This window comes from Eulemur rufifrons, chromosome 9 (genome assembly GCF_041146395.1).
Source record: "Eulemur rufifrons isolate Redbay chromosome 9, OSU_ERuf_1, whole genome shotgun sequence".
NCBI classification, from domain to species: domain Eukaryota; kingdom Metazoa; phylum Chordata; class Mammalia; order Primates; family Lemuridae; genus Eulemur; species Eulemur rufifrons.
In genome coordinates, this window is record NC_090991.1 from 15,757,207 (window position 1) to 15,779,973 (window position 22,767).

Consider the following 22,767-nt stretch of genomic DNA (forward strand, 5'->3'; position numbering starts at 1 on the left):
TCATGTCCTGGTCTTACCTGGGTGTGCCCCGTCTCATCAGGACACAAAATTCCATGGCTAGTCTCCCTAATCACCACCCCAAGAACCCCTCTTCACACTGTCCTCCTGAAGTACTTGTTTCCAAAAAACATTTAATTCGGAACTGAAGGAAAACAAAGTTAAGCAAAGGGGAAGAAATAAACTAAGAAAGAGAATTTTGATTTTTCCTCAATAAGTGGTTAATGTGAAAGCTGAAGCTTGGCCCATGCCTATCTTCATTTAATAGCAGTAGAACGGAAACTGACTGCAATAAAAATATTACAAGGTAATAACAGGGAAAGAAATATTCCAAGAAGGCTTTATTGTTTGAACTTCTTGGACGGACCTCCCTCGCCCCTCAAACACACCCACGCTCTTACATCCCCAATGGTTAAAACCAGGCCATTTACGCTTCATATTCTAAAATATAGGAGGTGGGCCTGGCTCTCTGTGGATTTGGCGGGGGGAGGGGGGGCAGATCAGAGATGAACAAGGCAGAAGTTCTTCTCTTTGGTTATTCTAGATAGTGCAACGATAAAGATGCTATATGCTAAAAGGATGATTGCATCTGAGGAGGCAGAATGGAAGGCAGCTGCACCAGTTCTAACGCTGCTTCTTACTGGCTACTGGAGAATAACTTGGATCCAACAGAAGGCCCTGGAAACCTCTTAGGTTCTGTAGTGGCTAAAGCCGACAGCCTGAGACATGCCGCTTGGTAAAGGAGAAAGGGCAGGCCTTAAGCAAATACGTGCAAGGTACATACGTGCTGAAGGTGTCCATTTCTCCAGTCAGATTGATTCGTTCGATCAGACTTACATCAACTTTTTCTTTGAGTTTTTCTTCTAGCTGTTAGAAAATGAAACAGAAACGTGCTTAATGATTATCCAAAGAGTACCATAATAATAACAGTTCATCTTTACTGAGGTTGATGATTCAGGCATAATTCTAGACATGTTTCATGTATTGACTCATTTATAATAATTCTCACATCCCTGTGAGGAAGATTCTATTATTATCCCCATTTTACAGATGAGAAAATGGAGGAGGAGCCTATCCTAGACAGTCAGGGATAGGGCCAGGAATCAAACTTCCTTCAACCTGTATCCTTCAGCGCTGTGCTATACTTGTTTCTTGATACATTTATAATTCATATCATTGATTTTGAAAAGACCCTGATTTTAAGATGTTCCCTGCACCATGAACTGCAGATTTACCCATCAACACTGGAAACCTTTGGTGGTAAGCGGTAGTAAAACCAACTAAAATACTGAGTGCTATAATGCTATGGGCCCAGCACCTTGCTAAGGTGTTGGAGATACAGAAGTAAACAAAAGGAACGTGGTTCCTGCCTTCATTAGCCTATAGTCTGGGATAGAAACACTCAACGTGCTCCCACAGCCTCAAAGAAAAATACTATTGGACCAGAAATTGTAAATACCTGAAAATATCCCTGGGAATTGATTCATCATCACTCTTAATACTATTACACAAACTCTAAGAATAACTAATGTTTTGCCTTAAATTTTAAAAATGCCCTTAGGGGTGTGTAAATTGTGTAACTTTTTGGAAGGCAATTTATTAAGAAACCAAAGATTTAAATATACACACTCTTTAAATCACCAATTCACATCTAGAAATACACTTCAATGCAATAAGGAGAATAATGTACAAAGATACACAGACACTCCATGCAGCATTCATCGATTCAACCAGTATTTACTGAAAGCCTACTTTGTGCCCAGCCGTGTAACAGAGTAAGAGAGTTGTTCAGTGAACAAAACAGGTAAGATCCTGTTCTCACAAAGCTCACATTCTAGTGCTGTTTTACATTATTGAAAAACTGGAAACAATGTACATGTGTATTTACAAAGGATTGATGAAACAAATTATGGCACAGGCTTACAATGCTCAAACTCTTCAGAGGCCTCTTCCCATGACACTGAAAATAAAATCCAGACTCCTGTCTAGCTCTCTGTCCCCATCTTCCTACTTTCTGCCTTGTGTGCTAGGCTTCGGTGACACTAGCCTCTTAAGTTTCTGGGACACACCAGGGTCCTCCTCCCTCAGGACCTTCATCCTGCACACTTCCTACTTCCTCTCCCTGAAGTGCATCCCACTCACCCTCCTAGCCAGCTCCCTCACTTCCCAGCCCGTCCCGGCTCCTCCCTTGACTGTCTCCTTCCCAACACTCAGGTCTCGGCTTCAGTGTCACCTCCTCAGAGAGGCCCTTCTTGGCCACTCTCCTTTGGCAGGCAACTCCCTCACTCTAACACGGCCACGTCTGTTCCTTCCTTACACCTCAAACGTGAAGTTCCATCTTGGCTGGCTGGCTTGTTTATTATCTGGCTCCCCTATTAGTTCTAAGTTCCATGCCAGAAAGAAACCTGTCTACTCCATTCGCCACTGTTAATTAACACTGTTAATTAGCCTCTTACTTAATAAGTGCTTAATAAAGATCTCTTGAAAGAAGAAAAGAATGAACGGAACACCCTGTGCAGGTGTTAAAAAGGCTGAGGTAATACTGACATGGAAAGATGCCTGTGATTTGGGTAAAAACAGAACAATGTTGCTTTGTTGTAGAATAGTATGTAGAGTATGGGTCCATTTTTATTTAAAAAGATACAACAAAAAATGTTTGGAAGGATATACATTTTTAACAGTAGTTAACAGTGGTTTTCGGAGGGGTGAGATTATGGGGAACTTTTATCCCTTAGGTGTATGTTTCTGTAATATTTGAAACTTTTTAGGAGTGTATATAACTTATCCTATTATATTTAACAGGAAAATTTCAAACATTTACAAAAATACAGTGCAATGTACCAAGTCAGTGTCACCAATTGTCACTATACAGCCAGTCTTGTTTCGTTTACAGTCTCACCTATTCTGCCACATCTTGAATTATTTTGAAGCAAATCCTAGACATTCTATCATTTCATTTGTACATGTTTCGATATGTATCTCTAAAAGATAAGTACTCCAAAAAAATCATAATCATAATACCATTATCACACCTACACAAATTAATAATTCTTTTAACATCAATCATCACATATCTATCTAGTCAGTGATCATATTTCCCTCATTGTCTTACAATTTTCTTTTTTTTTTGAGGCAGACCTCGCCTGGGCTAGAGTGTAGTGGTATCATCATGGTTCATTGCAACCTCAAACTTCTGGGCTCAAGCAATCCTCTTGCCTCAGCCTCCTGAGTAGCTGGGACTACAGGCAAGTGCTACTACACCTGGCTAATTTTTAAATTTTTTGTAGAGACAACGTCTTGTTACATTGTCCAAGCTGGTCTTGAACTCCTGGGCTCAAGTGCTCCTCCTACTTTGGCCCCCCATAGTGCTGGGATTACAGGTGTGAGCCACTGTGCCTGGCCTGACTTATAATTTTTAAAATAGTTTGTTTTAATTAAGATCCAAATAAAGACCATACATGGCAATTGGTTCATATGTCTCTTAAGTCTCTTTTAGAAAAATGAAATATAATTAACATATTAAAAATGTATAGATCTTTAGTGTTTAGTTGGATGAGTTTTGACAATCATATACAACCTACGTAATTACCAATAATAACAAGATACAGAACATTTCCCTCCCCCTAGAAAGTTCTCTCATGCTCTTTTGCCACTTTCTAGCCAACTTCATCCTTATCCCCACTATCTGATTTCTATCACCGCAAATTAGTTTTGCCTGTACAGTATTTGAATGTAATATACAGTAGTCCCTTATCCATGGTTTTGCTTTCCAAGGTTGCACTTACCCATGATCAACCATGGTCTGACAATATTAAATGGAAAATTCCAGAAATATGTCCAGCTATCCACACTATATACAGTAACCCTTTGTTACTATATAGAAAAAAACACAGTGTACTATATGTAGGATTCTATACTATCTGTAATTTCAGGCATCCACTGGGGGTCTTGGAATGTATCCTCCATGGATAAGGTGGGGACCACTGAAAATGCAATCATATAGTATGTACTCTTTGATGTTTGGCTTCTTTTGTTTAACACAATGTTTTTTAGATTCACTCATGTTGCTGTGCATGTCAGTGGTTCAGTCTCCTGCTGAATAGTGGTCCACTGTATGGATATACCACGACTTGTTTATCCATTCACCTGTTGAGGGACATTTAGATTGCTTCCAATTTTGGGCTGTTCTGAATGGGGCTACTATAAACATCCCTGTATGTGTCTCTTTGTGGTTATATTTTTATTTATCTTGGGAAAATATCTGGGAATGGAATTCCTGGGTCATAAGGTTTTACAAGAAACTGCCGGCCGGGCGCGGTGGCTCACGCCTGTAATCCTAGCACTCTGGGAGGCCGAGGTGGGCGGATCGTTTGAGCTCAGGAGTTCGAGACCAGCCTGAGCAAGAGCGAGACCCCACCTCTACCAAAAATAGAAAGAAATTATATGGACAGCTAAAAATATATATAGAAAAAATTAGCCGGGCATGGTGGCGCATGCCTGTAGTCCCAGCTACTCGGGAGGCTGAGACAGGAGGATCGCTTGAGCTCAGGAGTTTGAGGTTGCTGTGAGCTAGGCTGACGCCACGGCACTCACTCTAGCCTGGGCAACAGAGTGAGACACTGTCTCAAAAAAAAAAAAAAAAAGAAAAAAAGAAACTGCCAAACTGCTTTCCATTTCTAAAATGGTTATAATATTTCATGTTCCTGTCACCAATGTATAAGAATTCCAGTTGTTCTATATCCTTCTCAATATTGATGTTCTTATTCTTTTTGACTTTATAGTCATTCTAATAGCTATGTCAGTTTTAATTTGCATTTCCCTGATGACTAATAATATTGAGCATCTTTTCCTTTGCTTAGTGGACATTTGGGTATCTACTTTTGTGAAAAGTGTGTTCAAGTCTTTTGCCCATTTTAAATTGGTAATTTGCCTTTTTAGAATTATTAGGAGTTATTTATATATACTGGGTACAAGTCTTTATCAGTTATACGTGATGCAAATTTTTTCTCAGTCTGTGGCTTATCTATTTTCTTAATGTAGTCTTTTGACAAGCAGAAAATTTTACTTTTGATGAAGGCCAACTTATTTAATTTTTTTTCTTTTGTGAGTAGCACTTTTTATGTCCTGACCAAGGAGTCTTTGCCTACTCAAGGTTGTGAAGGTTTTTTCCTATGTTTTTCTTCTAGAAGCTTTATGGTTCTAGGCTTTATATTTCAGTCTATGATCCACCTTGAATTTTTAGACATGGTAAGAGGCAGGGGTTGAGGTTGTTTTCCATATGTATAATCTATTGTTACCACTATGATCATTAAAAAGGTTTTCTTCTCTCTATTTAATTGACTTGGCACCTTTGTGGAAAACCAATTGAGCGTATACATGTGAGTCTATTTCTAGATTCCTTATTCTGTCTCACTAATTTATTTGCCTATGATTACACCAGTGCAACACTGTCTTGATTACCATAGCTTTACAGTAAGTCTTGAAATCAGGTAGTGTAAGTCATTCAACTGTTTTCTTCTTTTTCAAGATTGTTTGGTAACTGGATCCTTTACATTTCTCTGTAAATGTTTCTTAGGTCTTTCTTCAAGATAGCCTGCTGGAGTTTTGATAAGGGACTGTGTTGAATCTATCATTTTATAGAAAATGGACATCTTAACAACACAGTCTTCCAATCCATGAACATGGTATACCTCTTCATTTATTCATGTCTTTAATTTCACTCAGCAACATTTTGTATTTTCATGGTAGAAGTCTTACGTTAGTTCTGTCTTATTTTAGTCTGTTTTAGTCTTATTTTAGTCTTATTTTAGTTCTGTTTTAGTCTTATTTTAGTTCTGTTTTGTGTTGCTATAACAGAAAAGAGGTTTATTTGGCTCATAGTTCTGTACGCTGGGAAGGACAAGACTGGGTAAGCACATTTGGTGGCTTCTGGTTAGGGCTTCATAATGCATTAAAAATGGTGGAGAAATGGAAGGATAATTGGGAATGTGTGAAAACAGCAAACATAAGAGGCAGTCTCACTTTATAACAACCTGCTTTTGCAGTAACTAATCCAGTTCCATGAAAACTAATCCATTTCCAAGAGAACTTATCTAGTCTTGCAAGAAAAACATTAATCGATCTTAACAACCCTCTTAAAGGTGTCACCTCCCAACACTGCCACATTGGCGACCAAGCCTTAGTATAAGATTTGGTGGGAATAAACCATAGCAGTGTCTTTCTTTGGATTTATTCTTAGGTATCTGATGCATTTTAGTCTGTTTTGTGTTGTTATAACAGCATACCACAGACTGGGTAATTTATGAAGAAAAGAAATTTGTTTCCCATAGTTCTGGAGGCTGGGAAGTCCAATATCAAGGCGCCAGCATCTGGTGAGGGCCCTTTTACTATTTGATCCCATTGCAGAAGGCAAGAGAGTGAAGGAGGGCAAAAGACAGGAAGGGGGCCAAACTCGTTCTTATATCAGAATGCATTCCTGTGATGGCCAACCCACTCCTGAGATAATGGCATTAACCCATTCACAAGGGCAGAGCCCTCATGACTTAATCATCTCTTAAAAGTCCCACCTCTCAACACTGTTGCATTGAGGATTAAGTTTCCAACAAATGACCATTGGGAGACACATTCAAACCATAGCATGATGTTTTAAATTGCTATTGTAAATAGTATTTTTAAAATAAACTATACTCTTCAGGACAGATTTAGATTTATACAAAATTGCAAAGATAGTTCAAATAGTTCCCATATACTACATACCCATTTTCCCACATCATTATTAACAATATATTTGTTATAATCAATGAACCAATATTGATATATTACTGACACTGTTTTTTAAATTTTATTTTCCAATTCTTTGTTGCTCAGATTTTTAAGTCTCTTTGGTTTCTTTCTCTATTTCTTTTTGCTTCTCTACAATTTTTTCTTAAAGAAACTAGGTTCTTAGGCCAGTTGCGGTGGCTCATACCTGTAATCCTACCACTCTGGGAGGCTGAGGCAGGAGGATCGCTTGAACTCAGGAGTTCGAGCCCAGCCTGAGCAAGAGTGAGACCCCGCGTCTACTGAAAATAGAAAAAATTAGCTGTGCATCATGGCGCGTCCCTGTAGTACCAGCTACTTGGGAGGCTGAGGCAGGAGGATCACTTGAGCCCAAGAGTTTGAGGTTGTAGTAAGTTACGATGATGCCACTGCACTCTACCTGGGGCAACAGAGCAAGATCCTGTCTCAAAAAACAAAACAAAAACAAAAAAAGGAACCAAAAAACCCCAAACTGTTAATAGGTTCTTTGTCCCTGTAGATCTTCCCACAGTTTGGATTTTGCTGATTGCATCCACAGGTATTAATTGGCATTTTCTTCTGTCCCTTATATTTCCTATAAAGTGGTAGGTAGGTGTAGAAGCCTAATCTGATTCAGGTTCTTTTTCCAAAAAAGTACTTCATTGATGGTGTTACATACTCTATCAGGAGATACATAATATTTAGTTGTCTCTCATTTTGTGATGTCAGCAGCCACTGATGCTCAAAGTCCAGATCTATTATTCCATTAGATAGTCTCTCTTTTCCTCTTCACTTATTAACTAAACTTCTGCCATAAAGACATACTTCCCACTGTAAATGATCTGGTTATCCTGAGGTACATATCATATAGGAAAGGCAGGGTAAGAACTTTCCCTTTCTTTACCAGTTTTAATTCATATCAGTCGTTCCTCAGCATCCTCAAAGGCAATAAATGAATTAAGAAAAATCTTTACAACAAAATAGATTTAAACATATTTGATGGAGGCTAAAAGTCTGAAATCAAGGTATTGGCAGGGCTGGTTGTTTCTGGAGGCTCTGAGAAAGAAACTGTTCCATGTCTCTCTTCTAGTTTCCGGTGTTTGCTGACAATCTCTGGTGTTCCTTGGCTTGTAGATGCATCACTCCAATGTCTGCCTCTATCTTCACATGGCATTCTTCCCTTTGTCTTTGTGTATTAAATCTTTTTCTCTTTTCTAAGGATAACACTCATTAGATAAGGGCCATCCTAAGTTCAGAATGATGTCATCTTGAGATACTTAATTATATTTGCAAAGACCGCATCTCCAAATAAGGTCACATTTATAGGTACTAGGGCCTTCGACTTGGAAATATTTGAGGGGAGGGCACAATTCAATCCACTATAGTTTCTGAGTCTTTCGAGATGACACAATGTCTTTGATATTTTTCTTGCTTTTTGTATGACATGATGTTCTAGGTTCATCTTGTACATTTCCTGACCTAGACCTGGAATTAGTCATTTCTCTAGGAATCTCTGGTTCTTTTTAGTGGAAAATGGTATCTAGAGATCACAATATAGGTTCTAAGAATTTATTTACTTTTATAATCAGTAAAAACAATTTTTACTAAATAAAAGTACCCACTAATACTTCTAGAATTTCTAAAGAATCTGTTCTAGAAAAATAACGCAAACCATTTAGGATGCTATATTCAAAAAGATATTCTTTGTAGCATTATTTATAAAAGCAAAAATTTGAAGTAGCATAAACAATTACTAGGGATATTGCTAAATAATTTATGATATAGTCCCTTAATAGAATATTATGTGGCCATAAACAATGATTTAATAAAGACATTTTGCAACAGAAAAAATGCTAATACTATGACACTAATAACAATAAAAGGATATAAAAGTGAATTAGGATTATAACACACAAAACTATGTTTATGAAAAACGATTGAAAAAAATACTATAAATTGCTATTATGATTATCTGAGGGAGATTAAGAGTGATTATTTTTACTATTTTTTGGACTATGGTTATTTTACTTTTAAAGTAAAATGCTTGTAGGTATGTATGTCTTTCTGCACACACACACACACACACACACACACACACACAGAATAGTTAAACACTGATTCTTCATCAAAGAACTCTGGGACCCCTGCCTTGGAGGCCCTCACAGATATTGCTGTCCTGCCCTGGGGGTCCTTGGGGCTAAATGGATTACTGCCTCTATCTCCAAGGCCAAACCTTTACATAACTCAAAGTGACCAGATCCCCAAGGAGAGCATGCTACTATCTCTGCCTCTGGCTGGCTTACCCTCGGCTGTGGAGATTTTGTGGGCAAACTTCCTATTTGGCCTCCTGTATTCTCACCCTGGCTCACAAAAGCTCCAAGTTGTACTGTCTGAACTATCATTTATGATTGTCTTCCTATGATCTAAATAATAAACACAAAGAAGATGGAAGAGCAGAACAGCCCCAAAATATTTTCTTCCTCCTGGCCTTAGGTGACTCCCAGACCAAATGTGAAAAGGAACTTTTAATCCCATGTCTAAGGCTGAATGGAAAGTTATTCTGGGTCTTCCTTCTGCTAAATCAGTTTGCCAAACTACTGCCACTCGGGGGGCTCTAGTAGAGGCATTGCCCCTTCCTGCTTCCCAGCTCCTGAACATCAGCATCCCAAACAATGGTTGTTTGTTTGGGCAGATTAAGAATGCTACGTAAATAGGAGACACATAAAAGCCCAAAGGATTTTGCTTAGCTTAGTAACACATCTGAGAATGGAATCACTGCCAGTGACTCATTACCACCAGAGGCTGGGTCCTAGTGTCATCAAGTTTGTTACTGCTTTTCTCATATGGGAGACAGTGCTACTGACCTACTTTCAAGAGGTCATGCCCTCTCTGAGTGGCTTACACAACTCCAGGGAGGAGACCAGTCATACTTTCTTGCCCTGTCTCCTTTTAACAAGGCCCTTCTGTAAGACAGCTGCCTGGGCAGTCTTCTGGCTGGACAGCCAGTTTTCCTCTGTGGGAGGCCAACTGGTCTACCCAAGGTTGTATGTGGCCTGGTTAGGCACTTATATTCTTACTTACTGAGCTATGCAGCCCAGATAGTTCAGGGATAGGAGGTGGTGAGGGGGCAGCCGGGACAGCTCACCTGCTGGGTGGTGGCCAGACAGTACTCTGCTGTGCTCAGGATGCTGCAGATGAGGCAGAGCTCCTCTAGGGTGAACTTGGCTACTTCTGAGCCCTCCTTTTCCTTGAGGAGGCTGCTGATGGTCAGCCCTCCACTGCTGGTTGTGGTTCTAAGGAAAAGGAACAGGAACTAGTCAGGCCAGAACTTCTAATTTGCTTCCTGAACTGGAAACTGCACATTTTAGGACAAAGAAAAGGGGGAAGGAAAGGCTGGACGTGGCCCAAATTAAACCATATACAATGAATCCTTTTCCTTTTGACCTCACCTTGACTACCCTCTGTTTAGATTCTCTCACCATCAGAAATAGGAAGAGGCGATTCCAAGAGTCAGCCAGTAATTAGTTACACTAACTATGATCTGATACTCACAGAGAAGGCTGCTGAGCCGCCTCTCTCTTTAGCTTGGAATTTCCTGATATGTGGAACTCATTTAGGATCCATTGTAGCACAAAAGCTAGTTCCACAACTGTTATTCTCAGTTAAGAAAAGTCTGCATGGGAATTTATATGTCTGCTTGTGGAGGAGGACATAAGTGAATGTTAAGACACGGTTCCTGCCCAAGGCCCTAATTGCTTCAAGAGACCAAAAAGCATCATACATCCTCTTATGATTACAGTTTTTTTGGGGGCAGCCCCAGCTCCTGAGTGAGTTCTAAGGTAGTAACAATCACCCACTAGTATTTGGATGCTTCAGAGTCCTCTGTTGGTTCCTTTCACCTTGCCCCCATTTCTTTAAATAGTCTCCTTACTGACAAAATCCCAGCCGAGGATGCCATTCGTTTCCTGTTGGGACACAGACTAACACACACGGGAAAATGCTCATAGGGTGATGTTAAGTGAAAGTACCAGGTTATAAAATGATAAGCAGGATAGTCTCAATTTTGTTAAACAAACAAAAGCACACATAGCATGCGTATTATGTATGTGTATATATATGAGTAAAAAATGGAAAATTATATACCAAAAAGTTAAAGAAGTTTTCTCCAGGTGGTGAGATTGCATGTGATTTTTATTGTCTTCTTTGTGCTTTTCTGTGTTTTCTAAGCTATGATAAATTTATATTATCTTGATAATCAGGGCAAAAGTTATTAAAAATTTAAAAATAATTTTTATCATAGTCAAAGAAGTTCTCATTAGTAAAACATGCCTGTCACTTCATAGCTCCTGGAGAACAAAGGATTTTATCTTCTTTCTTCCAAAAAATGTAACTCCCATATGTGACATGTTTTAGTGACAATGGCAGAAATTAATGCTAGAACTGTTAGATTTAGCTCTGCGGATGATTTGGAAATACTAAATTTAGAAGCATTACTTTAGGTCATATTCTATTACAGTTGAAATTGCCGTATAACCAAAACACCTCAAAAATCCTAGTTGAGTGACCTACTTATTTCAAGTAATAAGCAATACAGCAATATTCTAATGTCCCAGAATAATACAGTAGAGTCACCAAAATTAGGAGCTATGTTATGCAAAGCCCTCTGCCCAAATCCTATGGCATCTTTAAACATTAGGCTTTGTCCAGCACACCAAGGTGCATATACCATAAGAGAGACTTTGGAACCTAACCAGACTGAGGGAAGAGCAGATTCATGCCTTATGTCTAATTATCATTCCAGGACACAGTCTCATTGAATGAGGCTTGAATGAAATTGCTTATGCTATTTAATAGTTATTTCCACCATAACCACATTTTTTTTTTTTTTTTTGCCAAGTATCTATAGTTGAATCCATGTCAATTAGATACAGATATAATAGGATTGATTCCCTTGAGTCCACTGTGGTAAGATTTGACCTACACTGGCAGCCAGTGTGGGCATTTCCTCTAATGGTCTTGATCAGCTGTGGAATGTCATTAGAGAGGAAATAGTTTCAGACCCTTGGGAACTCAGTAAGAGGGCTTTCTTCCCTGGATACTCTTAGTAGTTCAGTAAACAACCTCAGAGTGGATTTCCTTAAAGATTCCCATATTTAGGTATATTTGGATCTAACTTCACAACTCAGACCATGAAGAACAGGACTCACTTGGGCAGGTTGCCAGAGAGGATTTTCCAGGCGTATTCTCGGAGGTACTTCTGGAAGATGGTGGTCAGAGCGATCATTGGCTCCCCCGTGCTGAGTTGAGAGCACTGCACCATGCACTTCTTGTAGTAGACAAAAAGGTCAGCACAGCTGGGGAGCACGGCACCGCCTTCATCAGTGTTGGGCTTAGGTGGCCCCTGGGCTTTGAAATCAGCCACAAACCGATCTATCAGCTCTCCAAGGTTCCTAGGAAAAAGAAAACCTAAAATGTTAGTCTACTTCAAGAAAGATAAAGCAAATGTGCTTTTTTGCAATGTACATAAATTACTGCCACGAATGATCATTTCTAATGCTTTTAAAATTGGATCCATTTTTATCAATATCATCATTCACCACCACCACCACTCCTACAATAACAGCAGCAATAAAATTTGGCATTTGTGTGTTGCTTTATACATTTTTACCGTAATCACATTTGACCTAAGTCCTTCTGAGTAAGACAGGGTATTACTAGCCCCTCTAAAAGATGCAAAAATTAAGTCCTAGAAAGTTTGTCACACAATTTAGTGGCAGAGCTGAGCCTAGAATCTACCATTTAAGTAGGAGTACTGGTCTTACTATCATATTAGTACCATTTCCTGTTTCCACAAATGGAAACCCCAAATAATAATGGTGGTGATCATTTTATGAGTACCATCTCATTGAACTTCATTTACTTCTCACAAAAACCTTTTGAAGTAGGTACTAGTCCTATCCTTTTCAAAGAGTTAGGTAGAGAAAAGTTAAGTTCCTTGTCCAAAGTCTTATAGCAAGAAAGTGGAGGAGATGGGACTCAAAACCAAGCAGCCCAGCTCTAAGCCTCATGCTTTTAACCACTTTACTTCCTAAAACACAACAAATTTATGAAGTCAGAAAATATTTAGACATCATGAACGTAACTGTGTCCAAGAGATAGATGCCTAAACAAAGAGAGTCCGTAAAAAATATTCCAATTCTTTCCTTCTCCTTTAATGTGGTTTTTTCTTAGGTATAAAAAAGTCTTAGGAAAAGAGAGGGTATGAGCACCTCCAGGCTTGTCCGAGGCCACGGTGGGGATGATGGTTACGTTTTTCTCCCATTTCCCACCCAAACGCCCCTGAATTTGTCTCGGTTGTATTGAGTCACCACCAGTTAGAATCCAGCAGGGCTGCCGTAATTGCTCTCTGCACAGCTGTGCTGTGTGAAAATGGGAGGAGTCGCCACCACCCTTAACATTTTGCATCTCTTTAGGTTGCTGTGTAGGGATATAAGAATCCAGCTGTGTTTCAGAAATGTATTTATATAATAGTCAGGGAGAAAAAGACAAGAAACACACACACCGTTAATTAGCAGGAATAGGAGAAAATTGACATTCTTCTCAAGAGCTTTTGTTATTGAAAGTTTATTATATCCAGATGTGGCCACTCTGCCCTCAAAGAACTTCGGGCCTAGGCTAGGTCTTTGTCCGTGTTGATAGTCAGAAAGGGGGTGGGGGAAGGATCTCATTAGTTGACCTTGGAAAGCTTCACAGTCACCGCCCCTATTCCTCACAACCTCTCCTCCCCTCACTTTTCCGTTGAATCTCCCGCCTCTCCCCTACAGCTGACCCCACACTCCAGCCAGAGTCACCTCTCGAAGGCTCCCCTGCTCCCCCTCCTCCCGGCCGTTGCCTGTATGTCTCCCTGGCCAACACACTCTCCCGCCACCTCCGCTCACCCTAGCTCAGCTCATATCACTCGCACAACATCGACTCGTACCAAGCCTGTCCCTCAGGTTGGGACCTCTATCACCTGTCACTCCCTGACACATTTTTTTTAAACTTTACTATGCAACGTAAAGACATAACGTACTCAAGAAACATGCCAACCTTCTCCCATCCTAGGCCCACAGCAGGCAGTGCTAATTAACAACAACCCATCTTTTCACTGATCTTTCTTTTAATTCTGGAATCCTTCTTGAGACAGCACTCCAGCCAGTCACCTCTAATGAGCTGGAGTTGGTACCAACGGTGAAAGGAGATTCTTCTGTTGCATGTGTGTTATCATAAGTTCCCTGAGAGTAAGAATGATGTTTGTGCTACTTCTGCTGCCCCCGGACCACTCTCACGCTTATGTGTGGGGCTAATCTTCATGCCGGTGCCCCATTCATACTTAGCCGATCAAGCTCCACACTTTATTCCTAAGGGATGGGAATGGGGGGCTGGGAAGATGGAGACGGGACAGGGGCTGGTGTAGTGGAGGGGAACATGTAACAGAAGGCAAAGATTCCACTGGTCTTCTTATGAGAGATTCTAATCTCCAAAACAACAGTGCCAACCAAAACACGGCCCAGAGCTCTGAAGTGTTTAATTACCCATCTATTCCCTTAGAAGATGGATACTTCCCCTTCCTATTTCAGTGCCAACCCAGTGAGTAACATGATAAATTAATTATGATCATAGAGCATAAAGAATATTTCTACTTCAAAAAACTCTAAAGATCTACATTTTGCAGAATGTCTATTGCGTTACTTTTGACATCGTTCTCTAGAGTGGATGAGAAATAAATCAGGCATGGAAACCCTCCTTCCTCTTCCATCCTCCACTTTGCATCAGCACGCTTCACTGCCATATAAGACCTTAGGAAATAAGTCGTCAGTGTTTCACAGAAGAGTACAAGCTACCCGAATAGGAATGGATAAGGTTCATTAGTTTTGGATAGATGATCCAATCCAACCAAATACTGATCGAGCACTTACTATGTGGAAGGCTCAGTGGGCTCTAAGATACAAATGAATTCAACTAAAAAAAAAAAAGCAAAAAAAAGGTTTTGATTTCTTCCAGGCACTAAACACTACCCTGAGTTTTGATAAGATCTTTTTGTATGACTACTGGGAAAGGGTTGTACGGCACAACGACCTGCTGAAAGGAATCACAAGGAGGTGCCTTCTAGGCCCTAAAGTCAGTACAATCGAGTAAAGGCTCAAGTCCTGATCTAGGTGCTGCAGGGGTTAAGACACAGTCTCTGCCCATTAGAAGCTTTCGACCTATTTGGGGAGATTGGCCCTACATGCTTATAATATGTAGATTTCAAGACAGCAACAAAATGCTAATTTTGTAGTACAGACAATATATGAACAATCTGGTTTAGACAAAGGAAATAAACAGAGGAAGCTAGAGAGAGAGTTCTGCAGCAGATTCCGGTGAGAGAATAAAGGCACAGAGGCAGAAGTGAGACCAGCATGTCTGTGTGAGGAAGAAAGGATGGAAGGGGAGAGGGGTTTGGCTGAAGTATCAGATATAAACTGAGAAAATTCTGACCTTCAGTTTGATTTATGCACTCTTCTGTATTCCCATAGCAAACTAGTCATACCTCCATCCCTTAATGCTGTGCACTGCAATCTTTTCGCTCTCTCTCTCTGCCACTAGGCTACAAGCCTATAAACTAGGCACTGTGCTGGGTGCGTTATAAATATAATCTCATGTAATCCTCACAATAGCCCTCAGTAGAAGGCATTGTTATCCCCATTTTATAGACGAAGAAACTAAAGTTGAGAATATGAAGTATTCCCCAAGGTCACAGAATTTACTGGAGCTGGAATCTGAACGTGGGTCTGACTTCAAGCTCTATCCCCTATACTGTGCTCTGATTTCAAAGCTATAGCACTACACAGTTATATGGTATTACTGCTATCATTCACTTTCTCTTCAGCTTAAAGAAACATGTCATGGATGTGTGGTTTCTTTTACCCTCTTCCCTGCAGCTTGAGTTTTGCACCCAAGAACTGTATAAGCCTTTTAGGGTGTCATGTGAACTACTGTTGGGAGTTCCACTGATAAATTACATGCCCTACAAATAAAGATCATGGTCAAGTGGTATCAGTAGACATAAAGGTTAAAACGAAGAGAAAGAAAATCTCATTGCAGGCTGGGCTTATCCACGGATGACCAAGGCAGTTTCTTCTGCTGGATCTGCAATCAGCATTCACAGGAAAATATTCTAATTGGAAAGTAAAGTAGTGAGGCACCAGGAGAGGAAGATAGTAGTCCGAAGAGTGACAAAGGAGGTGAGGAAGAACAAAGCAGCTTAGGAGCCCCAGAAAGTTACAGAACTTGTTGATTCAAGGGTACTCACACTAATTTGTATCCCTTCCACTTTCCTTTTTCTTGGAGCCAAGGACTGGGCTTTGGTGTGGCCAGTGAGGTTGGGGCATCAAGGTTTGGCTTGAGCTAAGAGATCAGTTACATAGAAGCAAATGGAGCAAATCAGTAAACATACTAAGGATGCTGGGAGCCAAGTTCCTTGCTGTTGTAGAAGGTAGTTACCAACATGGAAAGGAGGCGGCTAAAATAAACCCTGTGGTGTTAGATTAGAATTGGAGGTATCAGCGTAAATTCATGGGTCTTAATATACGAATAGGTATAAAAATAGATACAGATGTGTGTGAAGTGTATATACGTGAATGTTTATACATACATAGACTTCTTAGCTCCCTCAGCCAGAGGACCTAGAAGCAATGATACCTGAGCAGCAATGAGCACACCTGATGCCCAGAGCTTGGTTTCTAAATATCATTCTCTACCAAAGGAACAAGGGATCCTTGGGAAAACAGAAGACTCCAGAACTGGGTTATGAAAGCACAAGATAAGCCTGGAGTATTTTCTTGTGCCAGAGAGGAAGGACGTACTCAGAAAATGATAGGGGCATATGAAAAGGGTGAAGAGCTGGCTTGAAGAGGCTCCCACCGGCCAAATCAATGACAATTTGAGCATTAAAATAAATAATGATGGATCCTGAAGAAAAAAAGGACATTAGTGGAAAAACTGGTGAAATTCAATGCTCTGGAGATTAGTAAATAGTATTGTACCAATGTTAACGTGCTAGTTTTGATAACTCTTCTGGGGTTATATAAGACGTTAACACTAGGGGAAGCCGGGTGAATGGAACATGGGAAATTTGTACTATTTGTGCAATTTTTCTATAGATATAAATTTATTCCAATATAAAGTAGAAAGAAAAAAGATAGTAATGCTTATAACCTATTGAATCCACAAGTCTATGCAGAGATACATATATATCCTTATATATATATATCTGAGAAGTATACACATATATATGAGAAGTGAAAGCTTTTTCTTAAAGTAGAATGCCAACTAATAAAGGCAGAAGAAATGATGGAGTTAGAAAAATTACCATTTGTCAACCATTTTAGTAATAAATGATTCAGGCAAGACTCATTAATGGGTGGAAAAATAAGTAAGTGAAAGATGAGGAAAAGGCTATTGATACAGTTTCAAGGTTTCTCCCAATATTTATTAACTACTTACTAATAAACAGAGATACCTGGTGGAGACAACATCTGAGCCAAGTAACAAAAATGAACCTCACAAGCTATGGGACAAACCGACATTTTGATATGACAAACTGATATGAATTAGTAAGAACACAGCACCGCTTCTGTACAAATCGTAAATCATGAAGAAACATCAGACAAACTCAAAATGAGGGACATTCCACAAAGAAATTGGCCAATACTCTTCAAAAATTTTAAGGCCATGATAGACAAAGAAAGTTATTATTCTGCATTGAAAGAGACCAAAGAGACATGACAAATAAATGCAACCTGTGATCCTGGATTTCTTTTAAAAAACATGATTGGACAACTGGGGAAACAGAACAGAATCTATGGATTAAATGGTAATATTGCATCAGTGTTAATTTCCTGATTTTGATGGCTGTTCTGTGGTATTGTAGATTGTGTCTTTGTTTCTAGGAAATATACATTGAACTATTAAGGAGTAGTGGGGCATCCTGTCTGCAACTTGAGAATTCAAATGGTTCAGAATAAAAGTACACATGTACACACATATGTGAGCCTGTATGTGAGAGAGGGGAGGAGAAGAGAATTGTTAATTGAGAAATCTGGATGAAGGATATATAGGAGCTCTATGTACAATCCTTGTAATTCTCCTATAAGTTTGAAACTAATTGAAAATAACAGATATAATTACTTCAGAGAGATTCTAGGCTTGATGAAGCTGGGAAAGGGAGGGGCTCTATTTTAACAAAAGTTATTAGAAGGAACTCAGAAAAATGGGCAGACATAGAGTCATCAATGACTTCCCTAAGAATACACAGAATGGAGTGAAGAAAGTGCCTTGCAGAAATCTCTTCTGCAGGAGTCAGCCAAAAGCAATCACTACATATTCCCAAGAGTAGGAGATACACTAACTTCCTCCTTGATCGTAAATAAAAATTGAGAAAGCCATTTTAAGCACATAAGGACAGCTTAGCCCAGCCTGATAAACATGTGGCACAGGGACATCCCCACTTCCTGCCTCCTCCTTGACTCTGCAGTTGTCCTACGGCTGTTTGACTTTTGGCTGGGGCAGGTGCTGCCAGAACTTTCCCTGGGAGGTGAGAGGCTGGGGAGGTTGGTAACACTGATAAGGCCACCCACCCACATAGGAGTCCTGAACGACATAAGAAGGAAGATAGGGTGGGCACAGTCCCCAAGCACCATGTATGTGTGCCAAGGGCCAATATGTCATCATGTTTCATCCTCACCACAAAGCCTGTGAGATGATCATTATTGCTGTCATTGTAGAAGGGATAAAGCAAACTTGGAGAGGGTAAGTAGCACGCTCGAGGTCCTGGGCCATTAAGTGCAAAGCTTCGCATCCAGGTCTGCCTGGCGGCAGGCCCAAGCTCTTTCCACTACACTGTGTTGGGTCTCTGTCATCTGGGAGCTTGTGAATGGTCTCAGATTTTCCTCCCTTGCAGATTTCTGAGTCAGAGCTACAGCAAGAGTAGTAAATTGCATAAAATCAGTCCCTACCTGACTTCCTTCCCCAGCCTCAGGATTCTTTGACTGAAGGGAGGAAGGGATTCCTAGAACTCCCTGAAATTACACTCATCATACTGGATGGGTATATGTGGGTATTTTTTGACAAGAAAGTCTATGGCCTTCATTGGGTTCTTAAAAGGATCTATGACTTTTAAAAGGTTAATAACCACTGCTTTAGGCATTACTTTGTCTGATTCTTTCTTTTGACAGAGGAGGAAATGGAGTTCTTTAACTCTATTTTCTACTTCAAGTTCTTGCTGTTTATTCTGGAGCGACAACAGCACGACCTACGCAGTTCTCTGAGTAGCTTCTGCTCCCTCCCTAGTGCAGTGGAAACATCCTGGGGAGGCCAAACGGCAGGCTGAGCGGCCAGCACTGCATCCTTCATGGAGAAATGGAGAGCCCCTAAGGGAGGGGCGTCTGGCTCTCTGCCCAAAGTATCATGAACAATGAGTGTACTTTGTATAAATCAAGGCCATGTGAAAAGAGTGGATACCAGAATTATAATAATTCAGAAAAATGACTCTTTAGACCAGATAGGTTTGGAGAAAGGATGTGGTTATATCAGACATGTGCTTTGAACCCTGGACCCAATAACTTTTAAGCCTTCTTAATTTGGGCTAAGAGAAAATGAGGCTTTGGCTGAAAATAGTCATCCAGGTGTGTTGCTCTGAGGCTGTTACTTTAGTAGGCAAATAACCAACACTTTTTCCCACTCCTCAGGGGTGTCTTATTAAATTCCTGGGAGGAAACTTTTTGAATGCAGAAGACAGGGTGCTCTCCAAGGACTGGGCAGTGACAGTAACCACTGCCCTTCCGAGTGCCTGCTGGACACACCCAGTGGGTAGAGGGGAGGAGGGCAACTGGGCTTTCACAAGACAAACTGTTTTAGGGGGTGGGAGGAGGGGTTGCATTTGATAATGTAAAGGCTATTGTACAAAGTTCATTTTCTGGGATTTTATTTATTTTATTTTTTTGAGACAGGGTCTCATTCTGTCGCCCAGGCTAGAGTGTAGTAGTGGTCATCACAGCTTACTACCACCTCAAACTCATGGGCTCCGGCGATCCTCCTGCCTCAGCCTCCTGGGTAGCCGGGATTATAGGCGTGCACCACCACACCCAGCTAATTTTTCTATTTTTTGGAGGGACAGGGTCTTGCTCTTGCTCAGGCTGGTCTCGAACTCCTGGCCTCAAGTGATTCTCCCACCTCAGCCGCCCAAAGTGCTAGGATTACAGGTGTGAACCACCACACCCAGCCCATTTTCTGGGATTTTAATATGAAGTACTTTGTAATTGGGCATGAAATGCACAGAAGCAATCTATAAAATCAAAAAGGTGAATAATAGTATTGTTCTATGTAGTGTTTCTACTTGGAACATTCTCTTAATATTTTGGTTTACCCCTGAAACATATTTGGAAACAAGAATCTGCTAAACCCATGACAGAAACATTAAAAAAAGACTGGGCAATCGGGACCTAAATGCTTTCCCAGAGAACTCCCCTCAAGAACTTTTTCACAGCCATACTGTCCTCCCCGTGTGAGGCACTTTCTGGTCCCTCTAAGTGCGTTCTTTAGCGTGGCCTCCTCTCGGAGCCCAGGCCAGCCTGTCTCCAGTTCACTGCTCCAGAAACCTGTCCTTTCCAGAATGTGCCTTTGAACGTGGAAGGGCCTTCAGCAGGCACTCTGGCTGTGGACAAAGATTCAGGGATGAGGAAGACTCTTCTTTCTTTGCGAATACTGCCTCGCAAAAACAACAGACACTGGAACATGAACACACTCTTTGGCTGTGAAGACACTTGGCGGTGGCGGGCAGCTTTATAAAAACTTTGGGAGGCCAGGAGTTTGTGAAAAGCATATACTATATGCAATAGATGATCCATAAAATAAAATAAGAATCCATGAGTCCATACTGATATAAATAAACAAACGAATGGGGGAGAAGAAAAAAACCCTTCCTTACAGTGGAATTCCAATTAATAAATGTAGAAGAAATGATGGAAATAGACACTTAACATTTGGCAAACACTACAGAAATAACTGCTTCAGGCAGGAATCATCAAGGGATGCTAAAATGAGTGGGCAAAAGTGTGATGAGAAACAGGATATTTACATAGTTTCAAAGTATCCCCCACAAGATACTTATTAATTACTAAGAGAAAAACAGTAAATTCCCAGTGGAGAAAGCTGGCAAGCACCACCTTAAGCAAGTAATCAAAGTTATCAGCAGTAATGGATAAATCAATGTGATGTGCTTCCTGACACAATGCACTGAGAAGGATACAATATCACTTTTATGCTATTCTTGCTAGAAATGGATTTAATCAAGAAAAAATGAGGGGAGAGTAGGGGATGGGGGAAATCACACCTAATAGGTACAATGTACATTATCTGGGTGATGGGCACACATATAACTTTGACTCAAGCAGTACAAAAGCAATTTATGTAACCAAAACATTTGTACCTATGTAATATTCTGAAAAAAAAATTATACATATTCATTCCTTTCTTCTGAAGTACTTGGTTATGGATTAAATTCTGTATTATTTTACAGAAAATCTAATGAGATAAATAACTATATTCCATTTCCAGTTTAAAATAATAGTATCATTTAGTTATTTTTATTTTACAACTAAACCTTCCTTGTGATATATAGGAAATAAGAAAAAGAAGATATAACCTATTAATATTTTTGCATTTATGTCATATTTTTCTCAAATGACTTGAGTCAGCTAATTATATATAGGTATTAACCAATGCAAATCATCCCAGTAAGCAATTGGTACTCTTAAGATTACTGTTGTAAGATAGCAAATAAATGTTCTGCCTAAAAAAATATAAATGAACCAAAATTGAGGGTACTGTACAAAATAGCTGGTCAATATTCTTTAAAAGTATCAAGGTTGCCAGGCACAGTGACTCATGCCTGTAATCCCAGCACTTTGAGAGGCTGAGGCAGGAGGATTAATTGAGGCTAGGAGTTCGAGACCAGCCTAGGCAACATAGCAAGACCCTGTCTCTAAAAAAAAAAAAAATTTAAAAATTAGCCAGGTGTGGTAGCACACACCTGCATTCCTAGCTACTTAGGAGGCTGAGGCAGGAGGATCACTCGAGCCCAAAAGTTTGAGGCTGCAGTGAGCTATAATTGTGCCACTGCACTGGAGTAAAGACTTCATCTCTCTCAAAAAAAAAAAAAGGTTCCAAGGTCAGAAAGACAAAGAAAAGGTGAGAAACCATTCAAGATTAAAGGAGAACAAAGAGATCTGACAGCCAAATGCATGACTATTGGGTCCTGAATCAGAAAAAGGACATTAATGAGATAATGTTACCTTCCAGATTTTGATAACTGTGCTTACATAAGATGTTAACATTCTCTGAGGAAGGGTATGTGAGAATTTTTTTGTCCTATTTTTGCAACTTTTTATAAGCCTAAATTATTTCAAAACGAAAGGTTAAATTACACTTGAAAACATGTATATTAGAGATTAGGCTTTCTCTCACAATAACCAGGGCCCGACGTCATAAAGCTTTGTGGGCTGACATATGTCAGGGCTCAACACGGGCTCAGCACCCACATGGGCAGGGGATGTTGGTACCCACATGGGATCTTATTAGAATCAAACACAGGCCAATGAGATTTATAGACACAATAAATGATAACATTCAAAAGATATAAAAATATCCATAACGGGTTTCTAGGGAGGGTCACGGGCATGTCAAGTCTCCCCTTCAACCTCTGGAAGGAGTTGTGCTTTCCTAAGACCTAATTGTGACCAGAGGGACAAGAAATGTAGGCAGAAAACAGCAAAATGTTCGTCACTCACTTGTCCTGGGACTCAATATACACGTAGAGATGAGGCTCAAAACACTTGGAAACAATGCCATGAAATGGATTGTCTGGGGCTTTGGGCTTCTTTGGCTGCAAAGAAAAAGAAAAGAAAAAAGAAA

The 22,767-nt window shown here is 40.1% G+C and overlaps 1 protein-coding gene across 3 annotated transcripts in view; it reads right to left on the reverse strand.

The window, feature by feature from the left end:
• Nucleotides 1-22,767, reverse strand: part of VPS53 (VPS53 subunit of GARP complex) — a 137,544-nt gene that overhangs the window by 37,154 nt on the left and 77,623 nt on the right. For all 3 annotated transcript variants that reach the window (XM_069483508.1, XM_069483507.1, XM_069483506.1), the window contains 4 exons: nucleotides 22,644-22,738; nucleotides 11,982-12,224; nucleotides 9,920-10,067; nucleotides 782-864 (listed from right to left, as the gene is read on the reverse strand). In XM_069483508.1, coding sequence (XP_069339609.1) covers nucleotides 782-864; nucleotides 9,920-10,067; nucleotides 11,982-12,224; nucleotides 22,644-22,738 — 569 coding nt within the window. The remainder of the gene's footprint in view (nucleotides 1-781; nucleotides 865-9,919; nucleotides 10,068-11,981; nucleotides 12,225-22,643; nucleotides 22,739-22,767) is intronic.